At 40.8% G+C, this 25,993-nt stretch overlaps 1 protein-coding gene across 4 annotated transcripts in view; it reads right to left on the reverse strand.

Annotated features, from left to right (window-relative positions):
• npas2 (neuronal PAS domain protein 2) overlaps positions 1 to 22,376 on the reverse strand; it is a 50,636-nt gene extending 28,260 nt beyond the window's left edge. For 2 of the 4 annotated variants that reach the window (XM_046307243.1, XM_046307242.1), the window contains exons 1-7: positions 22,308 to 22,376; positions 13,806 to 13,948; positions 9,269 to 9,325; positions 7,551 to 7,705; positions 2,923 to 3,014; positions 2,617 to 2,706; positions 115 to 235 (exon numbers count right to left, since the gene is read on the reverse strand). In XM_046307243.1, the coding sequence (XP_046163199.1) occupies positions 115 to 235; positions 2,617 to 2,706; positions 2,923 to 3,014; positions 7,551 to 7,705; positions 9,269 to 9,325; positions 13,806 to 13,948; positions 22,308 to 22,340 (691 nt within the window). In that variant the 5' untranslated portion in view covers positions 22,341 to 22,376. Of the gene's footprint in view, positions 1 to 114; positions 236 to 2,616; positions 2,707 to 2,922; positions 3,015 to 7,550; positions 7,706 to 9,268; positions 9,326 to 13,743; positions 13,949 to 16,631; positions 16,693 to 18,949; positions 19,543 to 22,307 lie in introns of those variants that run through there. The other 2 variants (XM_046307245.1, XM_046307244.1) reach the window with 2 other exon arrangements.
• Positions 22,377 to 25,993: the final 3,617 nt, after the last annotated feature.

The following is a 25,993-nucleotide window of genomic DNA, read 5'->3' on the forward strand; positions in this document are numbered from 1 at the left end:
AAGAAGGAAAGATGGGTTCAGTACTAAGAAGGAAAGATGGGTTCAGTACTGAGGGAGTGAAGAGGAAATATGGGTTCAGTACTGAGGGAGTGAAGAGGAGGACTAAATACTCACTGTCTAGGAAGTCAGCAGAGATGGGGTCAGTCATCAGCATGTGGGATGATAGCAGCTTATAGACCTCCCCATGCTCACGCTCAGGGAGAAAGTTCAAGATATTTTGGTCCACCATATCTGACTGATACAAAAGGATAAAAGGTGGGAACGTCAGTGTCTATGGCCCATCATTGTCCATGCACATGTTATATCACAGTCAAATTATAAGGTACGGTATTACATACCATAGTTAGTGTCCCAATTGCAATTATGTATACACTGATTTCAATTAGTATATTTAGATCATAATTGGAAGCTAAAGTCATTTTTTGTTGGTACTTTTTTTTACCCCTTTTTTCTCCCTAATTGGTAGTTACAGTCTTGTCCCAGTCTTGCCAACTCCAGCATGGCCTCAGGAGAGTCGAAGGTCGAGAGCCGTGTGTCCTCCGAAACACCAGCCCGCCAAGCCGCTTTGCATCTTGACACACTGTTCACTTAACCCGGATGCCAGCCGCACCAATGTGTCGGAGGAAACACCGTACAGCTGGCGACGAAGTCAGCGTTCATGCGCCCGGCCACAACAAGGAGTCGCTAGAGAGCAATGGGACAAGGACATCCCAGCCGGCCAAACCCTCCCCTAACCCGGATGACGCTGGGCCAATTGTGCGCCGTCTCATGGGTCTCACGGTCACGGCCGGCTACGACACAGCTCGGGATCGAACCCAGATCTGTAGTAACGCCTCTAGTACTGCGATGCAGTGCCTTGGACCATTGCGCTACCCGGGAGGCCTTGGAAGCTTAACGTTTAACGCATGATACAATCAGAAACATGGTGGTTGCAAGATTTAATCTATATCCTTGTTTACTGTGCAGCTATTTTAATATACAGTGTGGAAAACAAGTATTTGATACACTGCCGATTTTGCAGGTTTTCCAATTTACAAAGCACGTAGAGGTCTGTAATTTTTATCATAGGTACACTTCAACTGTGAGAGAAAATCACATTGTATGATTTTTAAGTAATTAATTTGCATTTTTTTGCATGACATAAGTATTTGATACATCAGAAAAGCAGAACTTAATATTTGGTACAGAAAACTTTGTTTGCAATTACAGAGATCATACGTTTCCTGTAGTTCTTGACCAGGTTTGCACACACTGCAGCAGGGATTTTGTCCCACTCCTCCATACAGACCTTCTCCAAATCCTTCAGGTTTCGGGGCTGTCGCTGGGCAATACGGACTTTCAGCTCCCTCCAAAGATTTTCTATTGGGTTCAGGTCTGGAGACTGGCTAGGCCACTCCAGGACCTTGAGATGCTTCTTACGGAGCCACTCCTTAGTTGCCCTGGCTGTGTGTTTCGGGTTGTTTTCATGCTGGAAGACCCAGCCACGACCCATCTTCAATGCTCTTACTGAGGGAAGGAGGTTGTTGGCCAAGATCTCGCGATACATGGCCCCATCCATCCTCCCCTCAATACGGTGCAGTCGTCCTGTCCCCTTTGCAGAAAAGCATCCCCAAAGAATGATGTTTCCACCTCCATGCTTCACGGTTGGTATGGTGTTCTGGGGTTGTACTCATCCTTCTTTTTCCTCCAAACATGGCGAGTGGACTTTAGACCAAAAAGCTATTTTTGTCTCATCAGACCACATGACCTTCTCCCATTCCTCCTCTGGGTCATCCAGATGGTCATTGGCAAACTTCAGACGGGCATGTGCTGGCTTGAGTAGGGGGACCTTGCGTGCTCTGCAGGATTTTAATCCATGACGGCGTAGTGTGTTACTAATGGTTTTCTTTGAGACTGTGGTCCATCTCTCTTCAGGTCATTGACCAGGTCCTGCTGTGTAGTTCTGGGCTGATCCCTCACTTTCCTCATGATCATTGATGCCCCACGAGGTGAGATCTTGCATGGATACCCAGACCGAGGGTGATTGACCGTCATCTTGAACTTCTTCCATTTTCTAATAATTGCGCCAACAGTTGTTGCCTTCTCACCAAACTGCTTGCCTATTGTCCTGTAGCCCATCCCAGCCTTGTGCAGGTCTACAATTTTATCCCTGATGTCCTTACACAGCTCTCTGGTCTTGGCCATTGTGGAGAGGTTGGAGTCTGTTTGATTGAGTGTGTGGACAGGTGTCTTTAATACAGGTAACGAGTTTAAACAGGTGCAGTTAATACAGGTAATGAGTGGAGAACAGGAGGGCTTCTTAAAGAAAAACTAACAGGTCTGTGAGAGCCAGAATTCTTACTGGTTGGTAGGTGATCAAATACTTATGTCATGCAATAAAATGCTAATTAATTCCTTAAAAATCATACAATGTGATTTTCTGGATTTTTGTTTTAGATTCCGTCTCTCACAGTTGAAGTGTACCCATGATAAAAATTAAAGACCTCTACATGCTTGTAAGTAGGAAAACGTGCAAAATCGGCAGTGTATCAAATACTTATTCTCCCCACTGTACATGAATATTAAGTTACAAAGAACAATGCTGTTACGAGCTAGATCAGCCGAACTCTCACTCACCGGTAAATGGGCAATGAGTGAAGACACGCTGTCGGACACATATATAATGTTTCCATCTGTAGTTAGTGCTATGAGGAAACCGTCTAAAGCCTGTGGAAGGAAAACAAAGTGATTATTCTAATACCAGCAACTATAATTGTTCTGTGCTACATTTGTTTCAGAGGTGCATCATGGGTAATGATGGTGCTGGCGTACAGCGGTTCATCAGGATGTCAAAATACAGTATTCCTTCCAGTACAAGTGAAGGATGTCCTTTGGCTTCATTTAATATCTGAGGAGATTAACGTGGTGCTAAACTGATTTTACCTCCAGCATCAACTGGGTGAACTCCTCATTACTGAGGAACGAAGGCTTCCAGTCCTGCCGGATCTCACACGACTCGGTCTGTGCTGTGATTTCTGAAACAGAGGATAAGGCCAAGTATAGGGGTTAGATAGATCTGTTAGCACTACACTACTGCTGTCCCCGACAAAAATAAATCTTGGTCGACCAAGAGTCATCTGTTCTTTCAACCAATCGATTTGTTGATATTTAAAAATATGTTGTTTTTTTGACACATCCTATGTGTTTTCATCAAATCAACTATATGCACTGAGCTTGTCTGATACTTTAAGTGAACTGTTGATGAAATAATTAAGACACACTCGTGACTAGAGGGAGTTTGACCGCAATTGATTTGAATGTGCCGGGCCTGGCTCAGACTTGCTGAGCCGTGTTAAAAAAACTGTGAGTGACTGTGTGACTAACACATTACATTACATTTAAGTCATTTAGCAGACGCTCTTATCCAGAGCACCTATTGTCTCTTTCTCCTCCCTGCTGCAGCGACCACCACAGAACATCAACAGTTTGTATCACACTGTTCGTGTTGCTGAAGCTGCAACATAATTACATCCATTTCTGACTGAAAAGTTATGTTACCAAAATCTCTCATTGGTTTAGGAAAAACATTCCCTATTCCCCCAACCGTTGCTCTCTTTACGTGACACATGTACGCATCACATGCACGTAACCAATAGGACCTGGCCTATAACATATCATAATCACATCAATAAATTGGTTAATACACAACTCTGAACACAGTAATAAGTGACAGCAAATCAGATGCAGAGGACGTGACAAATAAACTAGAATTGGGGGAATGTTTACTGGTTGCTCAGGAGGAAGTCTGAAGAGAGGAATACATTTGACTAGTTGTGGAAAATACTGGAGATCAAGAAAAAGAAGCTAAGGAGCAAGTGCCACATGCATATTATGTTTGCCAAACAGTATCTATTAGATGACAACATCATTTTTCTGACTGTTTGGAACAATGTAAACATCACTGAATAAATAAGCGTGCCAGAGGGTCTGTTGTAATTTTGTTTTGTAAAGCCTTTATTACAGCAAAGACTAAAAACAGTCGCATTCATTTGTGAATTTTCAAATTGGAAAGGTTTAGGCCTATTTATTGTTTACGCTAATTATGTTATGTCGCTTTGTTATTTTATTTTAAAACTAAAATGCTTGATTGCATTTCATATCATGATTGACTCCTATGCTGGGTGATGACATGAACAAATGAATGATTGATAGATACAGTAGCCTATAAAAGTATTGAAATATAGGCCTAAGTTAGTTAAACTACTAAGACTAAACAGGATGAGCTCTTAGGCTTATAGCTCGATGATGGTATACAAGGCTGCTATACGAAGCCTACTAATGATAATAACATGACTTATTATGATAATAAGTGGGTTCGATTCCCGGGACCACCTTATACGTAGAATGTATGCACACATGACTGTGATGATCATAATACTAATAGTAATAATAACAAGAAGGGCATCAAGGAAAAAGGAGGATTATTATTATAAATATAATTTTTCTGACAATTTGGAAGAGTGTAAACAACAGCAAATAAATGAGAAATAATACCAGAGAGGCTGGTCTAACAAAAAAAGTGTAAAGCCTTTATTACAGCATAGCAGAAATGAAAAACTGCCACATTTGTGAAATTGTTTATCTGACATGTTGTGGTTGCTTGAGGATTGGTGATCAGTAGGTTATTAAACAAACACTCACAGGCAACAGAAGCAGCATCGGTCTTATTTCTGTAGATATACAGTTCATTTGGAAATTATTCAGACCTGTCATGCCTTGGTCTTAGTATTTTGTGTTTTCTTTATTTGTTTGGTCAGGCCAGGGTGTGACATGGGTTATTGTGGTGTGTTTCTGTCTTAGGGGTTTGTGGGGTGCCTACGTAGTCTATGTCTGCCTGAGGCGGTTCTCAATCAGAGTCAGGTGATTATCATTGTCTCTGATTGGGAACCATATTTAGGCAGCCATATTCTGTGAGTGTTTCGTGGGTGATTGTTCCTGTCTTTGTGTTTGCACCAGATAGGGCTGTTTCGGTTTTCATTATTACATTTAATTATTTTTGCAGTTTCTGCTGTATGGTTTTTCCTTCATTAAATATATGATGAATCATCATCACGCTGCATTTTGGTCCGATCCTTGTTCTACCTCTTCGTCAGAGGAGGAGATAGAAGAGAGCCGTTACAAGACCCTTTGACTTTTTCCACATTTTGTTATGTTACAGCCTTATTCTAAAATAGATTAAATCATTGTTTTCCCCCATCAACAATCTACACACAATACCACATAATGACAAAGCAAAAGTTTTTTTTATTTATTGCAAATGTAATAAAAAATAATAAAGGGAAATATCACATTTACATAAGTATTCAGACCTTTTACTCAGTGCTTTTTTGAAGCACCTTTGGCAGTGATTACAGCCTTGCGTCTTCTTGGGTATGACGCTACAAGCTTGACGGCACACATGTATTTGGGAAGTTTCTCCCATTCTTCTCTGCAGATCCTCTCAAGCTCTGTCAGGTTGGATGGGGAGCGTCGCTGCACAGCTATTTTGAAGCCACTCCTGTGTTGTCTTGGCTGTGTGCTTAGGATCGTTGTACTTGGCCGTTAATCTTTCCCTCAATCCTGACTTGTCTCCCAGTCCCTGCCACTGAAAATCATGTCCAATTATTGAGTTTACCACAGGTGGAATCCAATCAATGATGATCAGGTGAATCCTGTTTTCATTGAGCTCAATTTCGAGTCTCATAGCAAAGGGTTTGAATACTTATGCAAATAAGGTATTTCTGTAACAAACAAAAAATATATATGTTTTCGCTTTGTCCTTATGTTGAATTGTGTGTAGAGTGATGAGGAACATTTTTTATTTCATGAATTTTAGAATAAGGCTGTAGAGTAACAAAAGTGTAAAAAGTCAAGGGGTCTGAATACTTTCCGAATGCACTGTGTATGGATGATATATAAAGCCAGGCACATTTAACAGTTACTGTAGGCTATTGATTACAGAACAAATTAAGTTGGGGTTTCCTCTCTCATCATTTTTCTTAGACAATTACGGCAAGGGCTGTTTTCTCGTCTCCTAACTCCGGTGTCTTGTACACCATGATCAAAAAATCATTTTTTGCTACTGCTCAACTAAAGAAATCATGGTCGATCAACAGCCTATCGACCAAACAATGGGCCAGTCGACTAAACACACCAACATCCAGGGTACCATCGTTGCCAAATCGGCTAGTAGTGGAAGGATCCTGATGAATACCTCTGAATAGACCCAACTGATCAATCTCTCAGATAAAATAGGAGAAGCATAACAGAAGTGGAAGAGCGGTTAAGAAATATCCCAGATCGGGACTGTTTCTGTCTAAAAGCCATCTCGTAAACACTGACAGCTGTGACCTTGATTCTGACAGGAGACTGACAGCCTGACTACACTGCTCGCGTCACGTCAGCGAGCGTTGCAAAATACATTTAGAAATGTATATTATTAAATTATTGTACCCACGCGCGCGCCAATGAGCATCTGCGTTGCCAAGGGCTAAAATAGAAATCAGTTCTATTTGTGACGCAGATCGCGCTGCAAGTCCTGCCTCTCCCATCTCCTCATTAGTTTACAGAAGCAGGTACCCATGTGTCATCTCCTCATTGGTTATACCCACGTGGGTGACTGAAAGACAAACAAGGTCGGTGGCGGTAATGCACCTAATTTATGAAAGTTGCCAATCACAATATAAAGTCAAGAGAAGAAAAGGCCTGGAAGGAGGAAAGATGACTAGAAACTATTCGGTTGACCGTTTTATGTGTGGATTAATTGGCGGAGTAGAGGATCTTGTGCATTTCAGGTAAAATAACAACTCAATGTTTATATCCCAGGACAAATTAGCTAGCAACAGCAAGCTAGCTAAATATGACAAATTAGCTAGCAAGCGCAAGCTAGCTAGCTAATTTGCCATAAATGTTTAACGCTTTTCGACCTGTCCCCAAATTAATATAATTGGTGCAGTTTGTTTTGATATTTTAACCTGCGTGTCGTGATTGCGTTTGGTGTGGGGGGACAAAATAAATTTATGCACGATGGCACACGCGCACAGCCGGTTTGGGTTCCATGTGAGTTGAAGGTCTGTCTGGGCCAAGCTTTGTAGGGAAGTGGAGAACTCCTCTCTTTACTCTATGTTCCTGTCCAAACAAATACTATACTAGACAGCTAATGCCCTCCACCCTCCTAGTTCCTTCCTTCTTTTCCCACCCGTTCTGGGAGCAGTGATGTTCTTTATGTAGGGCAGGACACAAGTGCCACATGCACACGCATTTTACATTTGAGTCACTTAGCAGACAGACGCTCTTATCCAGAGCGACTTACAGCTAGTGCATTCATCTTAAGATAGGTGGGACAACCACATATCACAGTAAGTACATTTTTCCTCAATAAAGTAGCTGTCAGCAAAGTCAGAGCTTTTAGGAAAAGACAAGTTCAAGTGTTGATGTTTTTTGGTTGTTTTTTAGACGCCACACACACAGGTCAGCAGGTGGCCAACGTCAATGTGATGAATGACGCAGTCGACTACATTACACATTCCTACCTTTCTGTGTGTGCAGGAAGTTGATCGTTCTCTGCAGTATGGTGGACTTGTCCATCTTGCGCGGATGACCTTGGCCCTGCAGCATGGTGCACAGCTCCTTGATGAGCACATTGAATTGGTCTCTTCTTTTCTTTTCCGATTTGTTACGAGATGCCCTTTAATAAAAAACATGATAAATGTACAGGATTACTTTTCTCATCCTTTACACTGAGCGTAAAAAACATTAGGAACACCTTCCTACTATTGAGTTGCAGACCCTTTTGCCCTCAGAACAGCCTAAATTCATCAGGCAAGGTGTCGAAAGCATTCCACAGGGATGCTGGCCCATGTTGACTCCAATGCTTCCCACAGTTGTGTCAAGTTGGCTGGATGTCCTTTGGTGGTAGATAATTCTTGATACACAAGGGAAACTGTTGAGCGTGAAAAACCCAGCAGCGTTGCAGTTCTTGACACACTCAAACCGGTGCGCCTGGCACCTACTACCATACCCCGTTCAAAGGCACTTAAATATTTTGTCTTGCCCATTCACCCTCTGAATGGCACATACACAATCCATGTCTCAATTGTCTCAAAGCATAAAAATCCTTGTTTAACCTGTCTCATCATCTTCATCTATGACTTACCTAGTTAAATAAAGGTTCAATTAAATTTAAATTAAATTCAAATCTACACTGACTGAAGTGGATTTAACAGGTGACATCAATAAGGGATCATAGCTTTCACCTGGATTCACCTGGCCAGTCCATCATGGAAAGAGCAAGTATTCCTAATGTTTTGTACACTCATTGTAATTTAAAATGTGGAACATATACACTTTATAAATGATTTATAAAGAAGTGCATTTGAGGACAGATGCTAATGCACAATAGATGCGGTGGAAGTTGCGAGCTCAACGATTCTACATACAGCTTCTTATTTATTAAACACACTCAAGCTAAGAAGTGACAGCTGCAAATAAATAACCACCATCACAATTCACTCATTCCTCAGCCACCATAAAACAGCTTGCAGGATGCTAAGAGAAGGATGACAGTCTAGTGAAACCCAACAATATCCCTTCTGATATCACAAGCAAACGTTTCTGAAGATTCATCCCATATGGACTTATTTTTTTATGGAAAACACTTTGATATCAACAGCATAGCATGTACAAAATCTACCATTAAAACAAACAAACATATTTTTTTGTGCTTGTAGTTTTTGCTACCATTCTTCCCACACAAACCTTCGATGAATCTGACCCCAGCTGAACCCACCAGAAAACTGATACACTGACTAATGATTTAAAAGTCTACTTTCAGTCAGGCTTGTATGCATCATAACTGAAAAGCAAAAAAATGGCTTGACCTTGTTGACTATATTTAACAGTTTCCTATGTTTTGTAAACTGTCTAGGCACAGAAACACTTGTCTTTGTGCTGAAGGTGTTGAGGTTTATAGAGATGAAAGTGTGAAGAGTCTTCACATCAGGAAAGCAAACACTTTCACAGATGGAATGCCAAAGTAGGGCCATGCCAAGGGGACCTTTCATTAACACATACAAGCTGAAGTAGGGAACTTCTCCGTCTGCCTCACATCTCTCGTCCTTACACTCAACCGTCTGTCTCTCATAGGACACACACACTCACACACAACCATTACAAACAGACACACAACCCACACACAACCATTACACACAGACACACCACCATTAAACACACACACACAGTGGTGGAATACCTTTTTGCCCTGTCTTTCTCATCTTCATCCATCAAATCGTCCACACAGCTGCTGGTGCTAGAGGGAGAAGGGAGAGGGGAGGGGGAAATCAGTTGGAATGCTGTTTCTCTGAATTAACACCAAAGTCATCAACAGATAGATACAAAGAAGATACAATCCCCATCTCCCATACAACATTATGAACAGGGACAGACACCCTTGGAATGTAAACCATTCTTCAAAATATCATCTTATACATCAGCAGTCTCCAACTATGGTCCAAAAGTGGCCAGATGCTTTATTCTAGGGTGTTCACATAGTACAGTAGTCGACCAAGTATATCCCTGCATACAGTGCATTCAGAAAGTATTCATACCCTTTGACTTATTCCACATTTTGGTGTGTTACAGCCTGAATTCAGAATGGATCAAATATAATTTAAAAATAATCACCCATCTACACACAATACCTTGTAATGACAAAGTGAAAACATGTTTTAGACATTTTTGCTACTTTATTGAAAATGTAAACAAAAATATCTAATTTACATAACTACTCACACACCAGAGTCAATACATGTTAGAATCACCTTTAGCAGTGATTACAGCTCTGAGTCTTTCTGGGTAAGTCTCTAAGAACTTTGCACAACTGGATTGTCCAATATTATTATTTTGAAAATTCGTCAAGCTCTGTCAAGTTGGTTGTTGATCAGTGTTAGACATTTTCATGTCTTGCCATAGATTTTCACAACGATTTAAGTCAAAATTGCAACTGTAACACTCAGGAACATTCAATTACGTCTTGGTACGCAATTCCAGTGTATATTTGGCCATGTGTTTTAGGTTATTTTCCTGCTGAAAGGTGAATTTTTCTCCCAGTTTATCCTAAAAAAACCTCCCAAATCCTTGCCGATGACTAGCATACCCCTAACATGATGAAAATACTGTATGAAGAGTGGTACTCAGTGATAAATTAACTTTATTTGACACATTTTCAAACGGGATTCATGTTTTGGAATATTTTTATGCTTCCTTCTTTTCACTCTTTCATTTAGGTTAGTGTTGTGGAGTAACTACCATCCTCAGTTTTCCCCTATCACAGCCATTAAACTCTCTAACTATTTTAAGGTCACTGTTAGCCTCATGGTGAAATCCCTGAGCGGTTTCCTTCCTCTCCGGCAACTGAGTTAGGGAAGACGCCTATATATTTGTAGTGAATGAGTGTATTGATACACTACCCAAAGTCGAATTAATAACTGCACCATGTTCAAAGGGATATTCAATGTCTGTTTTTTTTATTTCTTATTTGCTAGGCATTGGAAAACCTCCCTGGTCTTTGTGGTTGAATCTGTATTTGAAATTCGCTGCTCGATTGAGGGACCTTACATGCAATTAATTGTATGTGTGGGGTACAGGTGAGGTAGTCATTTAAAAATTGTTAAACAATATTATTGCACACAGATTGAGTCAATGCGACTTCTTATTATGACATGTTTCCTCCTGAACTTAATTAGGCTTGCCCAGTTACACATTGACTCAAGACTTTTCAAATGTTTCATTTTTAATTAGTTTGTAAACATTTCTACAAAGACAATTCCAATTTTACTTTATGTGGTATTGTGGGTAGGTCGGTGACAATCTCAATTTAATATTTTAAATTCAGGCTGTAACACAATAGAATGTAGAAAAAGTCTTTGGGTGTGAATACTTCCTAAAGGCACTGTATATTGTTAGAATGTAGGGTAACTCGTCATACACTACATGACCAAATGTATGTGGACACCTGCTTGCCAAATATCTCATTCCAAAATCATGGCCATTAATATAGAGTTGGTACCCCCTTTGCTGCTATAACACCCTCCAATCTTCTGGGAAGGCTTTCCACTAGATGTTGGATCATTGCTGTGGGGACTTACTTCCATTCAGCCACAAGAGCATTAGGGAGGTTGGGCACTGATGTGGGGCCATTAGGCCTGGCTCGCAGTTGGCGTTCCAATTCCTCCAAAAGGTGTTCAATGGGGTTGTAGTCAGGGCTCTGTGCAGGCCAGTCAAGTTCTTCCACACTGATCTCAACAAACCATTTCTGTATGGACCTCACATCGTGCACGGGGGGGATTGCTGAAACAGGAAAGGGTCTTCCCCTAACTGTGCTACAAAGTTGGAAGCACATAATCGTTAAGAATGTCATTGTATGCTGTAGTGTTAAGATTTCCCTTCACTGGAACTAAGGGGCCGAGCCCGAATCATGAAAAACAGCCCCAGACCATTATTCCTCCTCCACCAAACTTTACAGTTGGCACAATGCATTGGGGCAAGTAGCATCTGCCAAACACAAATTTGTCCGTCGGACTGCCAGATGGTGAAGCATGATTCATCACCACAGAGAATGCTTTTCCATTGCTCCAGAGTCCAATGGCGGTGAGCTTTAAACCACTCCAGCCGACACTTGGCATTGCACATGGTGATCTTAGGCTTATGTGCATCTGCTCGGTCATGGAAACCCATTTCACGAAGCTCCTGACGAACAGTTATTGTGCTGACGTTGCTTCCAGAGGTAGTTTGAAACTCGGTAGTGAGTGTTGCAACCAAGGACAGATGATTTTTAAGTGCTACGCGCTTCAAAATTCGGCGGTCCGATTCTGTGAGCTCGTGTGGCCTAGCACTTCGCAGCTGTTGTTGTTTCTAGACGTTTCCACTTCACAATAACAGCACTAACAGTTGACCGGGGCAGCTCTAGCAAGGCAGAAACTTGACAACCTGACTTGTTGGAAAGGTGGCATCCTATGACGGTGCCACATTGAAAGTCACTGAGCTCTTCAGAAAGGTCATTCTACTGTCAATGTTTGTCTATGGCGATTGCATGGCTCCAATATTTGTTTACGGGTATGGCTGAAATAGCCAAATCCAGTCATTTGAAGTGGTGTCCACATACTCTTGTACAGTGCCTTGCGAAAGTATTCGGCCCCCTTGAACTTTGCGACCTTTTGCCACATTTCAGGCTTCAAACATATATAAAAAAAGATATAAAACTGTATTTCTATATGAAGAATCAACAACAAGTGGGACACAATCATGAAGTGGAACGACATTTATTGGATATTTCAAACTTTTTTAACAAATCAAAAACTGAAAAATTGGGCGTGCACAATTATTCAGCCCCCTTAAGTTAATACTTTGCTGCGATTACAGCTGTAAGTCGCTTGGGGTATGTCTCTATCAGTTTTGCACATCGAGAGACTGAAATTGTTTCCCATTCCTCCTTGCAAAACAGCTCGAGCTCAGTGAGGTTTGATGGAGAGCATTTGTGAACAGCAGTTTTCAGTTCTTTCCACAGATTCTCGATTGGATTCAGGTCTGGACTTTGACTTGGCCATTCTAACACCTGGATATGTTTATTTTTGAACCATTCCATTGTAGATTTTGCTTTATGTATCATTGTCTTGTTGGAAGACAAATCTCCATCCCAGTCTCAGGTCTTTTGCAGACTCCATCAGGTTTTCCAGAATGGTCCTGTATTTGGCTCCATCCATCTTCCCATCAATTTTAACCATCTTCCCTGTCCCTGCTGAAGAAAAGCAGGCCCAAACCATGATGCTGCCACCACCATGTTTGACAGTGGGGATAGGGTGTGTTCAGGGTGATGAGCTGTGTTGCTTTTACGCCAAACATAACGTTTTGAAATTGTTGCCAAAAAGTTCAATTTTGATTTCATCTGACCAGAGCACCTTCTTCCACATGTTTGGTGTGTCTCCCAGGTGGCTTGTGGCAAACTTTAAACAACACTTTTTATGGATATCTTTAAGAAATGGCTTTCTTCTTGCCACTCTTCCATAAAGGCCAGATTTGTGCAATATACGACTGATTGTTGTCCTATGGACAGAGTCTCCCACCTCAGCTGTAGATCTCTGCAGTTCATCCAGCGTGATCACGGGCCTCTTGGCTGCATCTCTGATCAGTCTTCTCCTTGTATGAGCTGAAGGTTTAGAGGGACGGCCAGGTCTTGGTAGATTTGCAGTGGTCTGATACTCCTTCCATTTCAATATTATCGCTTGCACAGTGCTCCTTGGGATGTTTAAAGCTTGGGAAATCTTTTTGTATTCCTTGTTCTTCATGATGCTCTCTGCGCTTTTAACGGACCTCTGAGACTATCACAGTGCAGGTGCATTTATACGGAGACTTGATTACACACAGGTGGATTGTATTTATCATCATTAGTCATTTAGGTCAAAATTGGATCATTCAGAGATCCTCACTGAACTTCTGGAGAGAGTTTGCTGCACTGAAAGTAAAGGGGCTGAATAATTTTGCACGCCCAAGAAAATACAGTTTTATATCTTTATGTTTGAAGCCTGAAATGTGGCAAAAGGTCGCAAAGTTCAAGGGGGCCGAATACTTTCGCAAGGCACTGTATATATAATGTATTTCTCCATACAAACACATGTATTTAGCAGTGACAGAAAACACAACAAAGACAATAAAAGTAGCCTAGATACTCACTCCCATTCCCTTCGGCTAGACGGACATAGGGACCCAAAGTCGGAAAGGTTGTCCATACTTACTCCCTCTCCCAGCCAGGCCCTATCTGAAGTCTGATGTATCCCATTCGCGCTAGCTGCACTGAAACTCCCAGGAAAAATCTAGTGATCACCTGCTGCTGCTGCCCACCTCCTCCTCCTGGAGTCCGCCACAGAAATACAAAAACCTGGGGAGGATAATAAGACAGAAAGTGGGCTTGAATTAAGGGAGGGAAGTCTACTGTAGTTATGGCATATCTATGTCAATTACACATACATCTGATAATTACTGTATCTTAATTAATATGTAGTAGTTTAATTCAAGTATCATAGCTGTATTATGCCCAGCAACAGTACTGCCCTCAGTATTTTCTTATTCACTGTCATGTTTGTCATTTGTTATCATGTCTTGTCCCTGTGCTCCCCATGCTATTCGTTTCCCTCTGCTGGTCTTATTTGGTTCTTTCCCTCCTATCCCTCTCTCTCCCCCTCCCTCTCTCACTCTCTCGCTCTCTCTTCTCTCTATCGTTCCGTTCCTGCTCCCAGCTGTTCCTATTCCCCTAATCATCATTTAGTCTTCCCACACCTGTTCCCGATCCTTTCCCCTGATTAGAGTCCCTATTTATTCCTTTGTGTTCCGTTCCTGTGCCGTCGGTTCCTTGCATTGTATTCACCATGCTGTGATTGCGTTTCGCCCTGTCCTGTCGTGTTTTTTGCCGTGATTGTGTATCACCCTGTCCTGTCGTGTTTTGTGCCTTCATCAGACGCTGCGTGTGAGCAGGTGTTTCAGTCGACTACGGCCTGCGCCTACCCAGCGACCTGCAGTCTGTGGCCGCTTCTCCAGTTGTTTTCCCCTCTACAAATCTAGAGGATTTCAGTTATTCCGTTTTGAGCATTAATAAACTCTGTTTCTGTTAAGTCGCGTTTGGGTCCTCTTTCACCAGCATGACATTCACACTCAATCAAGTCCCCAAACCTACTTGAAAGTCATCCTATTTCCAATTATTTTCTGAACAGGTGTACTTTTTAATGCTTCCTTTTGAGCTTTCATTGGAGCTAAATCAATCAAACGTATTTATAAAGCCCTTTTTACATCAGCCAATGTCACAATGTGCTACACAGAAACCCAGCCTAAAACTCCAAACAGCAAGCAATGCAGATGTAGAAGCCCAGTGGCTAGGAAAAACTCCCTAGAAAGGCAGGAACCTAGGATGAAACCTAGAGAGGAACCAGGCTCTTCTGGCTGTGCCGGGTAGAGATTTTAACAGTACATGGCCAAGATGTTCAAACGTTCATAGATGACCAGCAGGGTCAAATAATAATAATAATCACAGTGGTTGTAGAGGGTTCAACAGGTCAGCAGCTATGCTTGTGAAAAACAACAACAATAAATGCATACAAAAGTATTATGTTTATTGTAAAATGCAAGGAGAACTATTATTTATCATCCCAGATCCTGTGCATATCTCAGTGAATATAATATCAGTGATTGAACACATTACCAGAAAAAAACAATTATTCATTGTTAGCCATGATTTCCAACAGTGAACAGCATGTATTAAAGGAAGTGTGGTAAACATAAATTACCACCTGGACACAGCAATTCAACACGGAGGACGCAGTATTACGTGCGGGAGGAGCTCTACTGACCTAGAAAAATCCCAGAGGCAGAGACACCTCTTTTGTTAACAAAGAGAATGGAAGAGTTACCTCATTCAACACATCACGAAATATAAAGAAAAACTTGAGCAAACACCTCTGGGAATTCAAACAGCCTTTGTCCATTTGCAAATGTAACCCTAATAGACAAGTAAATCAGAAGCCGTCAAATCAAATACAAGCGAGGAGGAACCATTAACCATGTGTTTAAACGAGAGGAATGTGACTGACATGTTGAGGTCAGATGAAAGAGTTAATTAGCCATGTACTATTAAGCCCCATGATTGAACCCCGTTCATCTTAACTTCAGATCTGCAGTGTCTGAATCATAGCCTAGAGGTTAAGAGCATTGGGCTAGTAATTTAGAGGTTGCTGGTTCAAATCGTTGAGCTGGCAAGGTGGAAAAATCTGCTGTTCTGCCCTTCAAATGCATCCACTCTTACACCAAGATAGTATTCCATGCAAAAATCTGCTGTGCTGCCCTTCAAATGCATCCACTCTTACACCAAGATAGTATTCCATGCAAAAATCTGCTGTTCTGCCCTTCAAATGCATCCACTCTTACACCAAGATAGTATTCCATGCAAAAATCTTTCCAATAATCTTGAGTGGGGGAACAACACATCATTCTTTCCTTTACTCCAATTAAAAGAATAGAGGTCTGTGGGCTGGAAATGTTTAAAATTATATATATATATATATATATATTATGTCTGTGTAATTATGACAGTTGGTGGCCATTTTCCGTTCATTGCGGTACAGGATGTCTGAGAATGGTGACTCTGTGCCCATTTCCATTGGGCCGAGACCCAGTTCTTATTCCATACGTTCACTGACTGACATACAGAAGCGGCCTGAGAAGGGGCCAACATGGATATTACATTTCACATAGCTCTCTTCATCTAAATGAAATCCATGCGCTCAGGCGAGGAAAACTGAAAGGAAAATCCAATAAGAGTTGTAAACTGAGATAAAATGATGAGCCATAAAAAACACATTTTTTTCTCATAATTCATTTCAAAGCTCAACAAATTAACCAAAACATTTTATGGTATTTATGACACTGACATGAAAATGGTTTCTTGATGGTGCCTGCTGCTTGTCACCATGCCCAATAAGATTATGCACAATAAATCTTTACTATGGCTCCCTTCATTACTCAGAGGGTTCGCTTAACTCAAAGATTATATTTGAGGCACAATTGATACCTACTTCAGCTTTAATCTTCCCTTTTGTTGTTGAGGGGTTTTTCAATCAAGTCTCGACTTTACCTCATGCCTGTGTCAAAGAATGAATCAATAATTCCGTATTTCAGGTTGTTTCCTTAAAGGGAAACATCACAATTTTGAACTTCATATTCATCATCTCCAGCACCACCCCAACATCAACATATGTGAAAATGGTGCGTTTCCATGTTTTGTAGTAAAAAGATGGAGAAAGATAAGTGTTATCAATTGTGACGTTTCCCTTTATTGAAAAGCCATGCAATAGTACATTCACACTGTCAATGGTTCACCTTCACACATTCAGAGAGTTATAATTTCTATTGAAGCAGCCATCTTTAATCTTACAATGTTTTAACTCTTACACCTGTTAAGATATCCCTGCTGAGAATGGTTTGGGCGGGAGCTGCTGGTCATAGATCTGAACCCTTTCATAAAAAAAGGTGACGTATTTAAGTCTTCATCAAGGATGTAATTCCATGAGAGGTGAGAGGTGGCCCAAGATGGAATAAGGTTAGTAAATCTAGGCTGAAGTGTCAGTGACACATACGGTGAAAACAGGAAAAGAGAATGTGGGACTATACACATATGACATGAAGTGTTTCGGGCTGATGATATATACTTTAAGGGTCGAGGGGGTGATTTCATTGTACTTGACTCTCAACACAAACCAATCATAATGTGATGTTTCTGTGATATGTAATGCCAGTGTTTTCCCCAATCTACATTACCCCGGTCTAAATTATATTAGGCTCATATTTTCTACTTCTCTTCAGCTTTGTTTTTGGACAAGCCTACGTGGCCTCATGAATAATAGATTCAAAGCCATAATTTACTCCTCAACTAAGGAGGATTCTTGTAACACTTTTACTGTAATATTTCAATCTTGATTAGTGTAATTTGAAATGTAAAAAAACCTCAACTTGGTCATGATTTGTGATAAATGTAGAACTAGCCTATAGGGTGCCAAATGTTCTTTAGAAACACAACATCATTTGCCCAGGGTTTTTTTCTGGCTCACGATCATTTCTTATCATAGATTCACTTAGCCTTTACAAACCAATACCGCCAATCAATCTGGGTCGTCATTAGTTACCACAGCTACAAAGTCATCATTATGGCTAAACCATGCATAGTATTTCTACAATTTATTTTCTTAAATTCTGACTTTAAACCTAACCCTAACCCAAACCCTAACCTTAACCACACTGCTAACCTTATGCCTAAACCGAACGTTAAAAAAATACCAAAAAGGCTATTTTTTTGTAGTGACAACTATCAATCTGGAAAGAGAATTAATCATTGACTTTACTTCCTGGATCAATGTGCGTCTCCATGATTAAACTAGTCAACTAACTAAACCCTGTCTTGAATGAAAAGGAAACAACATCAGAGAGATTCACCTCCATTGGCTCCCTAAGCCAAACAATGGGAGGGACATCTCACGCACTCACTGACCTTCTCCTCCAACCAACATCCACTGAGGTGTAGAAATAATCATGTCCCCTGACTAAACTGGGGGAAAATTACATTGGCAGATAATTAATTCATATGGTTTCATACACTAGGCCTACATAGCTAACCATCTACTTAGGCTGCTGACAGAAGAAGACAACTTTTTATATGGAAATGTCAAATGACAGATGTCAAACCTTTCAAATCATGATGTGAAAATTCATCAAAATTGAAATATTTGCAAATGCAACATTTACATGAAGTATTGTACAGCAATTGTAGGTACATTTATATTACACTCCTCAGATGACAAGTCACTGAGCTATATCCAGAGCTTGCTAAAAGCCCTACTGGAAAATTTCCAAAATACATCATTTAAATAACTTCAAGATTCCTCACTTGATTAATTGACCAGACATGATTTGACAAGGCACTAAGCCTCCTCAACCAATCAGTTACCATGCAAGTGCCAAAAGCACTATGATCTAATCAACGTAAACATGGTTTTACAATGATGTTTCTCAAAACAGACAACTCATACACTTGCAAGGACATGCTCTACTCGTAAATCTATAGGCTACCAGTGAGCTGAACTGTCATGGAGCCTGTTAAGAAAATTAATAACTACGTTGGGGAATACACAAAGGACATATAACAATTCTCTATGAAAACGACATATATTGCATATAAATTAACATTAGTAATAGTTAGCCTACTTTATTTGTATTTTGACACCGTTAGTAGCCTACAGATCTATTCATCCAAAATGGAAGCAAACCCAACCGGTAAACGTTTTCATTATCACAAGACTAGAGTGACAAAAAATGCAAAGGACATAAACATTTTACATACCTTGAAAACAAGACTTTAGTTGACATAAAGATCCATACTTTACTTTTGTCGGTACTCATTTTCCCACATAGCCTACTGTGCAATTCACTGAGCCAAGTAGACTATCCTAAGCTTGACTCACCACAAACGCATCGCGAAAAGACCATCAATTATTGCACACATACGCTGCCTAAGTATTATTCGAAATCCGATTCATGTAACAATCCCTATTCGGTACACACACTGTACAAGATTTCGGGAGTAATCGTTTTCAGGTCTATGCTCTATCTGTTTTCCTCTACCACTCAACCTCCGTTGGCAGTCCCTTGTAAACAGGACTGAGTCGCTGCGAACAGGGAAAGTAGGTCAGTCGGTAGCTCAATACTTAGCTAAGGACATCATTAGCAACCGGCTGTACAACACACGACTAGGAGTATACATAGTGAGAAAAATAATAGTTCGGATAATACTAACACTTGAACGGCATTTAGGTCACATTATTCTGAATTCGAACGTCTGTATTCATTTCAGTGCCGAGTTTATTCCATTAAACGTTGTAGCCAACATCATGGGGTAGAGAGCGGGACATGTAGTATCTCTGATAGGTTCGAGGTTTGCTGTCAATGGTTTTGGCTCCCGATCATTGTAATAACGTTTATAGTAACGTTGCTAATGACGTATACAATTGAGGCCTCACCTTCGTGTTACCTGTTTCATGTAGCCTGTAGGCTGACAATTCATGACATGGTGACAAATCAGGTTAGGTTGTCTATCAAATATTGTATTTACAATTTTATCCTGAAAAGTTCTGAGATGAAGATGAAGGACATTTTACCAGTCTTTGCAGTAGGCCAACATACTGTACAAGGGGAAATTATTTTCACAATTCTTAGGCCTATTCTAATAAAATATATTGCCCTAACTGCAGTAGAGCTACAATACAGAAAAAAAGCCATATTACAACGTGTCAAAATTGCATTGTTTGCTCTATAGCCTGTTAGTTCATATGCCTTGCCACCGTGATACAAAGGCCTAAGGCAGAGATAAAAAGGCCTAAGGCCGAGACAATAACACGACCCAGTGGCAGAATAAATCCACATCTTTGTTTCATCACAAAACCGGAGAGCAACCACTGTCCAAACATATCGCACGTAACAAAGAGATACATGACCTACAGCGTGGTTAAGAAAGTTCATGTTCCAGAAATGTTCTGACTACTAAACAACTATTGATTTAGAACCACAGAGAGTTACTGCAAGTTGCAAAGAAAACAGGAGCTGCCGCCACTATTCCAGCACCATTTCAACTTCAACATTTCAACATCAAATGACATATGCTTAGTCTAATACAATGACAACTAAATTATAGCAAAAACAATTTAGTCCAATCAACGTAAGCTAAATACAGTATGGTGTTGCTGTCCATGGTTCTGATTTGTGTGTGTGTGTGTGTGTGTGTGTGTGTGTGTGTGTGTGTGTGTGTGTGTGTGTGTGTGTGTGTGTGTGTGTGTGTGTGTGTGTGTGTGTGTGTGTGTGTGTGTGTGTGTGTGTGTGTGTGTGTGTGTGTGTGTGTGTGTGTGTGTGTGTGTGTGTGTGTGTGTGTGTGTGTTCATACAAGTAGAAAAAACATGTTGACTCACCCTACTTGTAGAGAGACGCCAATGCCATCCTCCTCTCTTTCATGTTGATGAAATGGTCTATGACTCTGTCATACAGTACACACTTTTATTTTTTTGTTGTCCTAGGCTACCTGGCTAAAATGCTTGCTCGCTAGCCGAACTTTCTTTCATGGGCACCGTTAGATAGCTAACATAAGGCTTCTACATCTAGCTACAAATTGTCACGACTTCCGCTGAAGTCGGTCCCTCTCCTTGTTCGAACGGTGTTCGGCGGTCGACGTCACCAATCTTCTAGCCATCGCTGATCCATTTTTAATTTTCCATTGGTTTTGTCTTGTCTTCCTTCACACCTGGTTCCAATCCCATCAATTACATGTTGTGTATTTAACCCTCTGTTTCCCCTCATGTCCTTGTCTGTGATTGTATGTTATGTTCAAGTTATGTTCTGGCGTGCGACGAGTTTTGTCCCCACTTTTATTATTTTGTATATTTTGGTTTTCTGAGTTTTGTGAGCACTTATTAAACGACTCTGTTTATACCAAGTTCTTTCTCCTGCGTCTGACTTCCCTGCCATCAGCACGCACCCATTACACATATTGAACTTCCATCCTCTCATTCCAAGGGCACAATGTATTTTATGCTTGGATCAGAATCGCCGGTATAATCATTGGCCAGTACAGAGAATTTAGTAAAACCACAAGTCCAAATCCCTATCTCCATCCATGGCTAATTTAGTAAAGGGACCATTTTAGCTAGCTGGCTAGCCACCGGAGGACAACAACACAACAAGATGCAACAATTCAAGTTGTTTCTATCAATGATGTATTTCTCTTTAATAGGAGTGAAGCCAAATCCAAACTGGCTTTCGTTGACACTTGTTTGTGGTGTCGAGTTGAGCTCACTCAGTTTAGCTCAATGATGATTGTCTATTATTTTATACTTTTTTAATCAAGTGAAACCATATGCTCACCATATGCTTCTCTTGCATTCCATGCTACTGGCAGCAACAACGTCATACTCTTTATGACCAGACCGCATCAGATAGATGGCCTACACATACAGAGACAGAGGGGCGCTGTTTTGTTCGCTCGGATGCTTTCTCCATTGAGATACTGTATATACACAACCCAGTTATGGGAAATAGCCCAAGATCTGATAAACTGTCACAACCACACACAAACCCACATTTACAGTGCACACATGGTCGACACACAGATTCAGATTCTACATACTCTCCTGTATTTTTTTAACAAAAACATTCTTCAGTAAGGTCAGTGTCCAGTTCCATGAATACCCTGTGCATGAAATGTCCCTTCACCACTAGCCTCGCTTGTTCACTTCTGCTACACTGGAAAAATTGATATATCAATAAATGTGTTTGGAAGCTGCTCTTATCTATTAACAGACACATGTTACTCAATGCTTTATGAGTATCAAAACGCAGGCTACTGTACACATACACAAAATGCAGGCTACTGTACACATATATGTAGTGATATATCACACACATGCAGCCACCTGTGAGGGACATGACAGATGGAAGGACTACTCATGCCAATCACAACTGAGTCACACACAGTCTAAGTACTGTATCACATACACTCTCAATTTAACAATGATATTCACATTTATTAAACCACCTTTCTGTCCTAGGTTAAGTCTGTTCCCATAAAACTGTTCCACAGTTTTTTTCTGTAGCATCAAAATAATTTGAATCACCTATCTGTATTTTATATTTATCTTTTAAACTAGACAACTTACAATTTGCATTTGTTGCCGGGGTCCAGGTGACATTTAGTCCACAACACACAGCTTTCGATAACCTCCTCATGAAAAGAGAATCATATGAATGACAAGGCTTCCCAAGCCATAACAGCCGTAACTACCTAACTGGCTGCAATAAAACCTTATTACGTTGTTTGTCTATGAAATTGAACATCAGGACACATATCTTGTGCACGTTTCAACTTTAAACTTGTCAGTAAATGAATAACTAATTACAGCCATAAGCTTCCTGTAAAAAATGTCAAATGTCTGCAGCTAAAGTCTCAGGGGTGGAAATATGTTCTTTCTATACAGGCTTCAGCTCCAAGACCTGTCTACGAACTCACACTGGATACAAAACAGGACTGTTTCTTTCCTTTTGAGACCTTTGGAAATACTGTGAAGCACAAGCTGGATAATACAAGGCTTGGTTTTCAATGCCAGCAATAGTCAAACCGATAGAGCAAAAACATATTCAAAAGTCCCTTAGTACTTAGTATGCACATTCACACCAGGGGAGTCACTTCTACACTCACTGATGGCAAGACATGATGGCAAGACATGCTCTCTCTTCTGTAATCAAATCACATTTTATTGGTCACATACACATATTTCGCAGATGTTAGTGCGGGTGTAGCGAAATGCTTGTGTTTCTAGCTCCAACAATGCAGTAGTATTTAACAAGTCACACAAATCTAAAAGTAAAGGAATGGAATTCAGAATTATATAAATATCAGGACGAGCAATGTCGAAGTGGCATTGACTAAAATACTGATCCCCTGCTGATTTTGTACGTTTGCCCACTGACAAAGTGTTGTTGTAATTCTGTCTCTCACTGTTCAAATAAACCTACCATTAAAATTATAGACTGATAATTTCTTTGTCAATGGGCAAATGTACAAAATCAGCAGGGGATCAAATACTTTTTTCCCTCGATGTACATATCAGATGAGTAAAGCTGTATGTAAAGATTATAAAAGTGACTAGTGTTCCATTATTACAGTGGCCAGTGATTCCATGTCTATATACAGTGCCTTGCGAAAGTATTCGGCCCCCTTGAACTTTGCGACCTTTTGCCACATTTCAGGCTTCAAACATAAAGATATAAAACTGTATTTTTTTGTGAAGAATCAACAACAAGTGGGACACAATCATGAAGTGGAACGACATTTATTGGATATTTCAAACTTTTTTAACAAATCAAAAACTGAAAAATTGGGCGTGCACAATTATTCAGCCCCCTTAAGTTAATACTTTGCTGCGATTACAGCTGTAAGTCGCTTGGGGTATGTCTCTATCAGTTTTGCACATCGAGAGACTGAATTTTTTTTCCCATTCCTCCTTGCAAAGCTCGAGCTCAGTGAGGTTGGATGGAGAGCATTTGTGAATAGCAGTTTTCAGTTCTTTCCACAGATTCTCGATTGGATTCAGGTCTGGACTTTGACTTGGCCATTCTAACACCCGGATATGTTTATTTTTGAACCATTCCATTGTAGATTTTGCTTTATGTTTTGGATCATTGTCTTGTTGGAAGACAAATCTCCGTCCCAGTCTCAGGTCTTTTGCAGACTCCATCAGGTTTTCTTCCAGAATGGTCCTGTATTTGGCTCCATCCATCTTCCCATCAATTTTAACCATCTTCTCTGTCCCTGCTGAAGAAAAGCAGGCCCAAACCATGATGCTGCCACCACCATGTTTGACAGTGGGGATGGTGTGTTCAGAGTGATGAGCTGTGTTGCTTTTACGCCAAACATAACGTTTTGCATTGTTGCCAAAAAGTTCAATTTTGGTTTCATCTGATCAGAGCACCTTCTTCCACATGTTTGGTGTGTCTCCCAGGTGGCTTGTGGCAAACTTTAAACAACACTTTTTATGGATAGCTTTAAGAAATGGCTTTCTTCTTGCCACTCTTCCATAAAGGCCAGATTTGTGCAATATACGACTGATTGTTGTCCTATGGACAGAGTCTCCCACCTCAGCTGTAGATCTCTGCAGTTCATCCAGAGTGATCATGGGCCTCTTGGCTGCATCTCTGATCAGTCTTCTCCTTGTATGAGCTGAACGTTTAGAGGGACGGCCAGGTCTTGGTAGATTTGCAGTGGTCTGATACTCCTTCCATTTCAATATTATCGCTTGCACAGTGCTCCTTGGGGTGTTTAAAGCTTGGGAAATATTTTTGTATCCAAATCCGGCTTTAAACTTCTTCACAACAGTATCTCGGACCTGCCTGGTGTGTTCCTTGTTCTTCATGATGGTCTCTGCGCTTTTAACGGACCTCTGAGACTATCACAGTGCAGGTGCATTTATACGGAGACTTGATTACACACAGGTGGATTGTATTTATCATCATTAGTCATTTAGGTCAACATTAAATCATTCAGAGATCCTCACTGAACTTCTGGAGAGAGTTTGCTGCACTAAAAGTAAAGGGGCTGAATAATTTTGCACGCCCAATTTTTCAGTTTTTGATTTGTTAAAAAAGTTTGAAATATCCAATAAATGTTGTTCCACTTCATGATTGTGTCCCACTTGTTGTTGATTCTTCACAAACAAATACCGTTTTATATCTTTATGTTTGAAGCCTGAAATGTGGCAAAAGGTCGCAAAGTTCAAGGGGGCCGAATACTTTCGCAAGGCATTGTATATAGGGCAGCAGCCTCTAAGGTGCAGGGTTGAGTAAGCGGGTGGTAGCCGGCTAGTGAAGGCTATTTAAGTCTGATGGCCTTGAGATAGATGCTGTTTTTCAGTCTCGGTCCCAGCTTTGATGCACCTGTACTGACCTCACCTTCTGGATGATAGCGGGGTGAACAGGCCGTGGTATGGGTGGTTGATGTCCTTGATGATCTTTTTGGCCTTCCTGTGTGCCCCCGGTGATGCGTTGGGCCTCTGGAGAGCCCTGCGGTTGTGGGAGGTGCAGTTGCAGTACCAGGCCTACAGGATGTTCTCAACTGTGCATCTGTAAAAGTTAGTGAGGGTCTTAAGGGCCAAGCCAAATTTCTTCAGCCTCCTACTTCACCACACTATCTGTGTGGGTGGACCATTTCAGATTGTCAGTGATGTGTACGCCGAGGAACTTGAAGCTTTCCACCTTCTCCACAGTAATCCCGTCGATGTGCATATGAGCGTGGTCTCTCTGCTGTTTCCTGAAGTCCACAATCAGCTCTTTCGTTTTGTCTCCTCCATTGCCATGTCCTGTGTATCTAAATAATCATGAGATCATTTCCTGTTTTATTCTATTTCATTATATTGTATAAACTTTTGCCTATTGCAGTAGTAATATATTAATAACACACTAATAACTCTTAATCTCGTAATGACAAAATGCAAGTTGATGCAGAAATTCTGGCAGGTTTTAGATGCCTGATTTCCCTTCAACAATCATTCAGTCAGAGACACAGAGACACACCACCCCCTATTTGTCTAGTTCAAGACACAATCCTAACCTGAAATGAGGAATTGTGCCCTTACTTTTAGAACCTAGTACACCTTACATGCTGTATATGTATGGCACTTGCATCTACACACTTGCGTCATAGACCATAATAAGCAAGGCTATGAACAACCTACAATTTTCTCTCCCTCTCTCTGTCTATTAATGTGCTTTATTATCAGACTAATGTTATTTCATTAAAGCCGTAAGCTACACTAGGCCTAGCTCATGATGAATGGTAAATGAACATTTA

Source organism: Oncorhynchus gorbuscha, linkage group LG16 (genome assembly GCF_021184085.1).
Source record: "Oncorhynchus gorbuscha isolate QuinsamMale2020 ecotype Even-year linkage group LG16, OgorEven_v1.0, whole genome shotgun sequence".
Classification (NCBI taxonomy): Eukaryota; Metazoa; Chordata; class Actinopteri; order Salmoniformes; family Salmonidae; genus Oncorhynchus; species Oncorhynchus gorbuscha.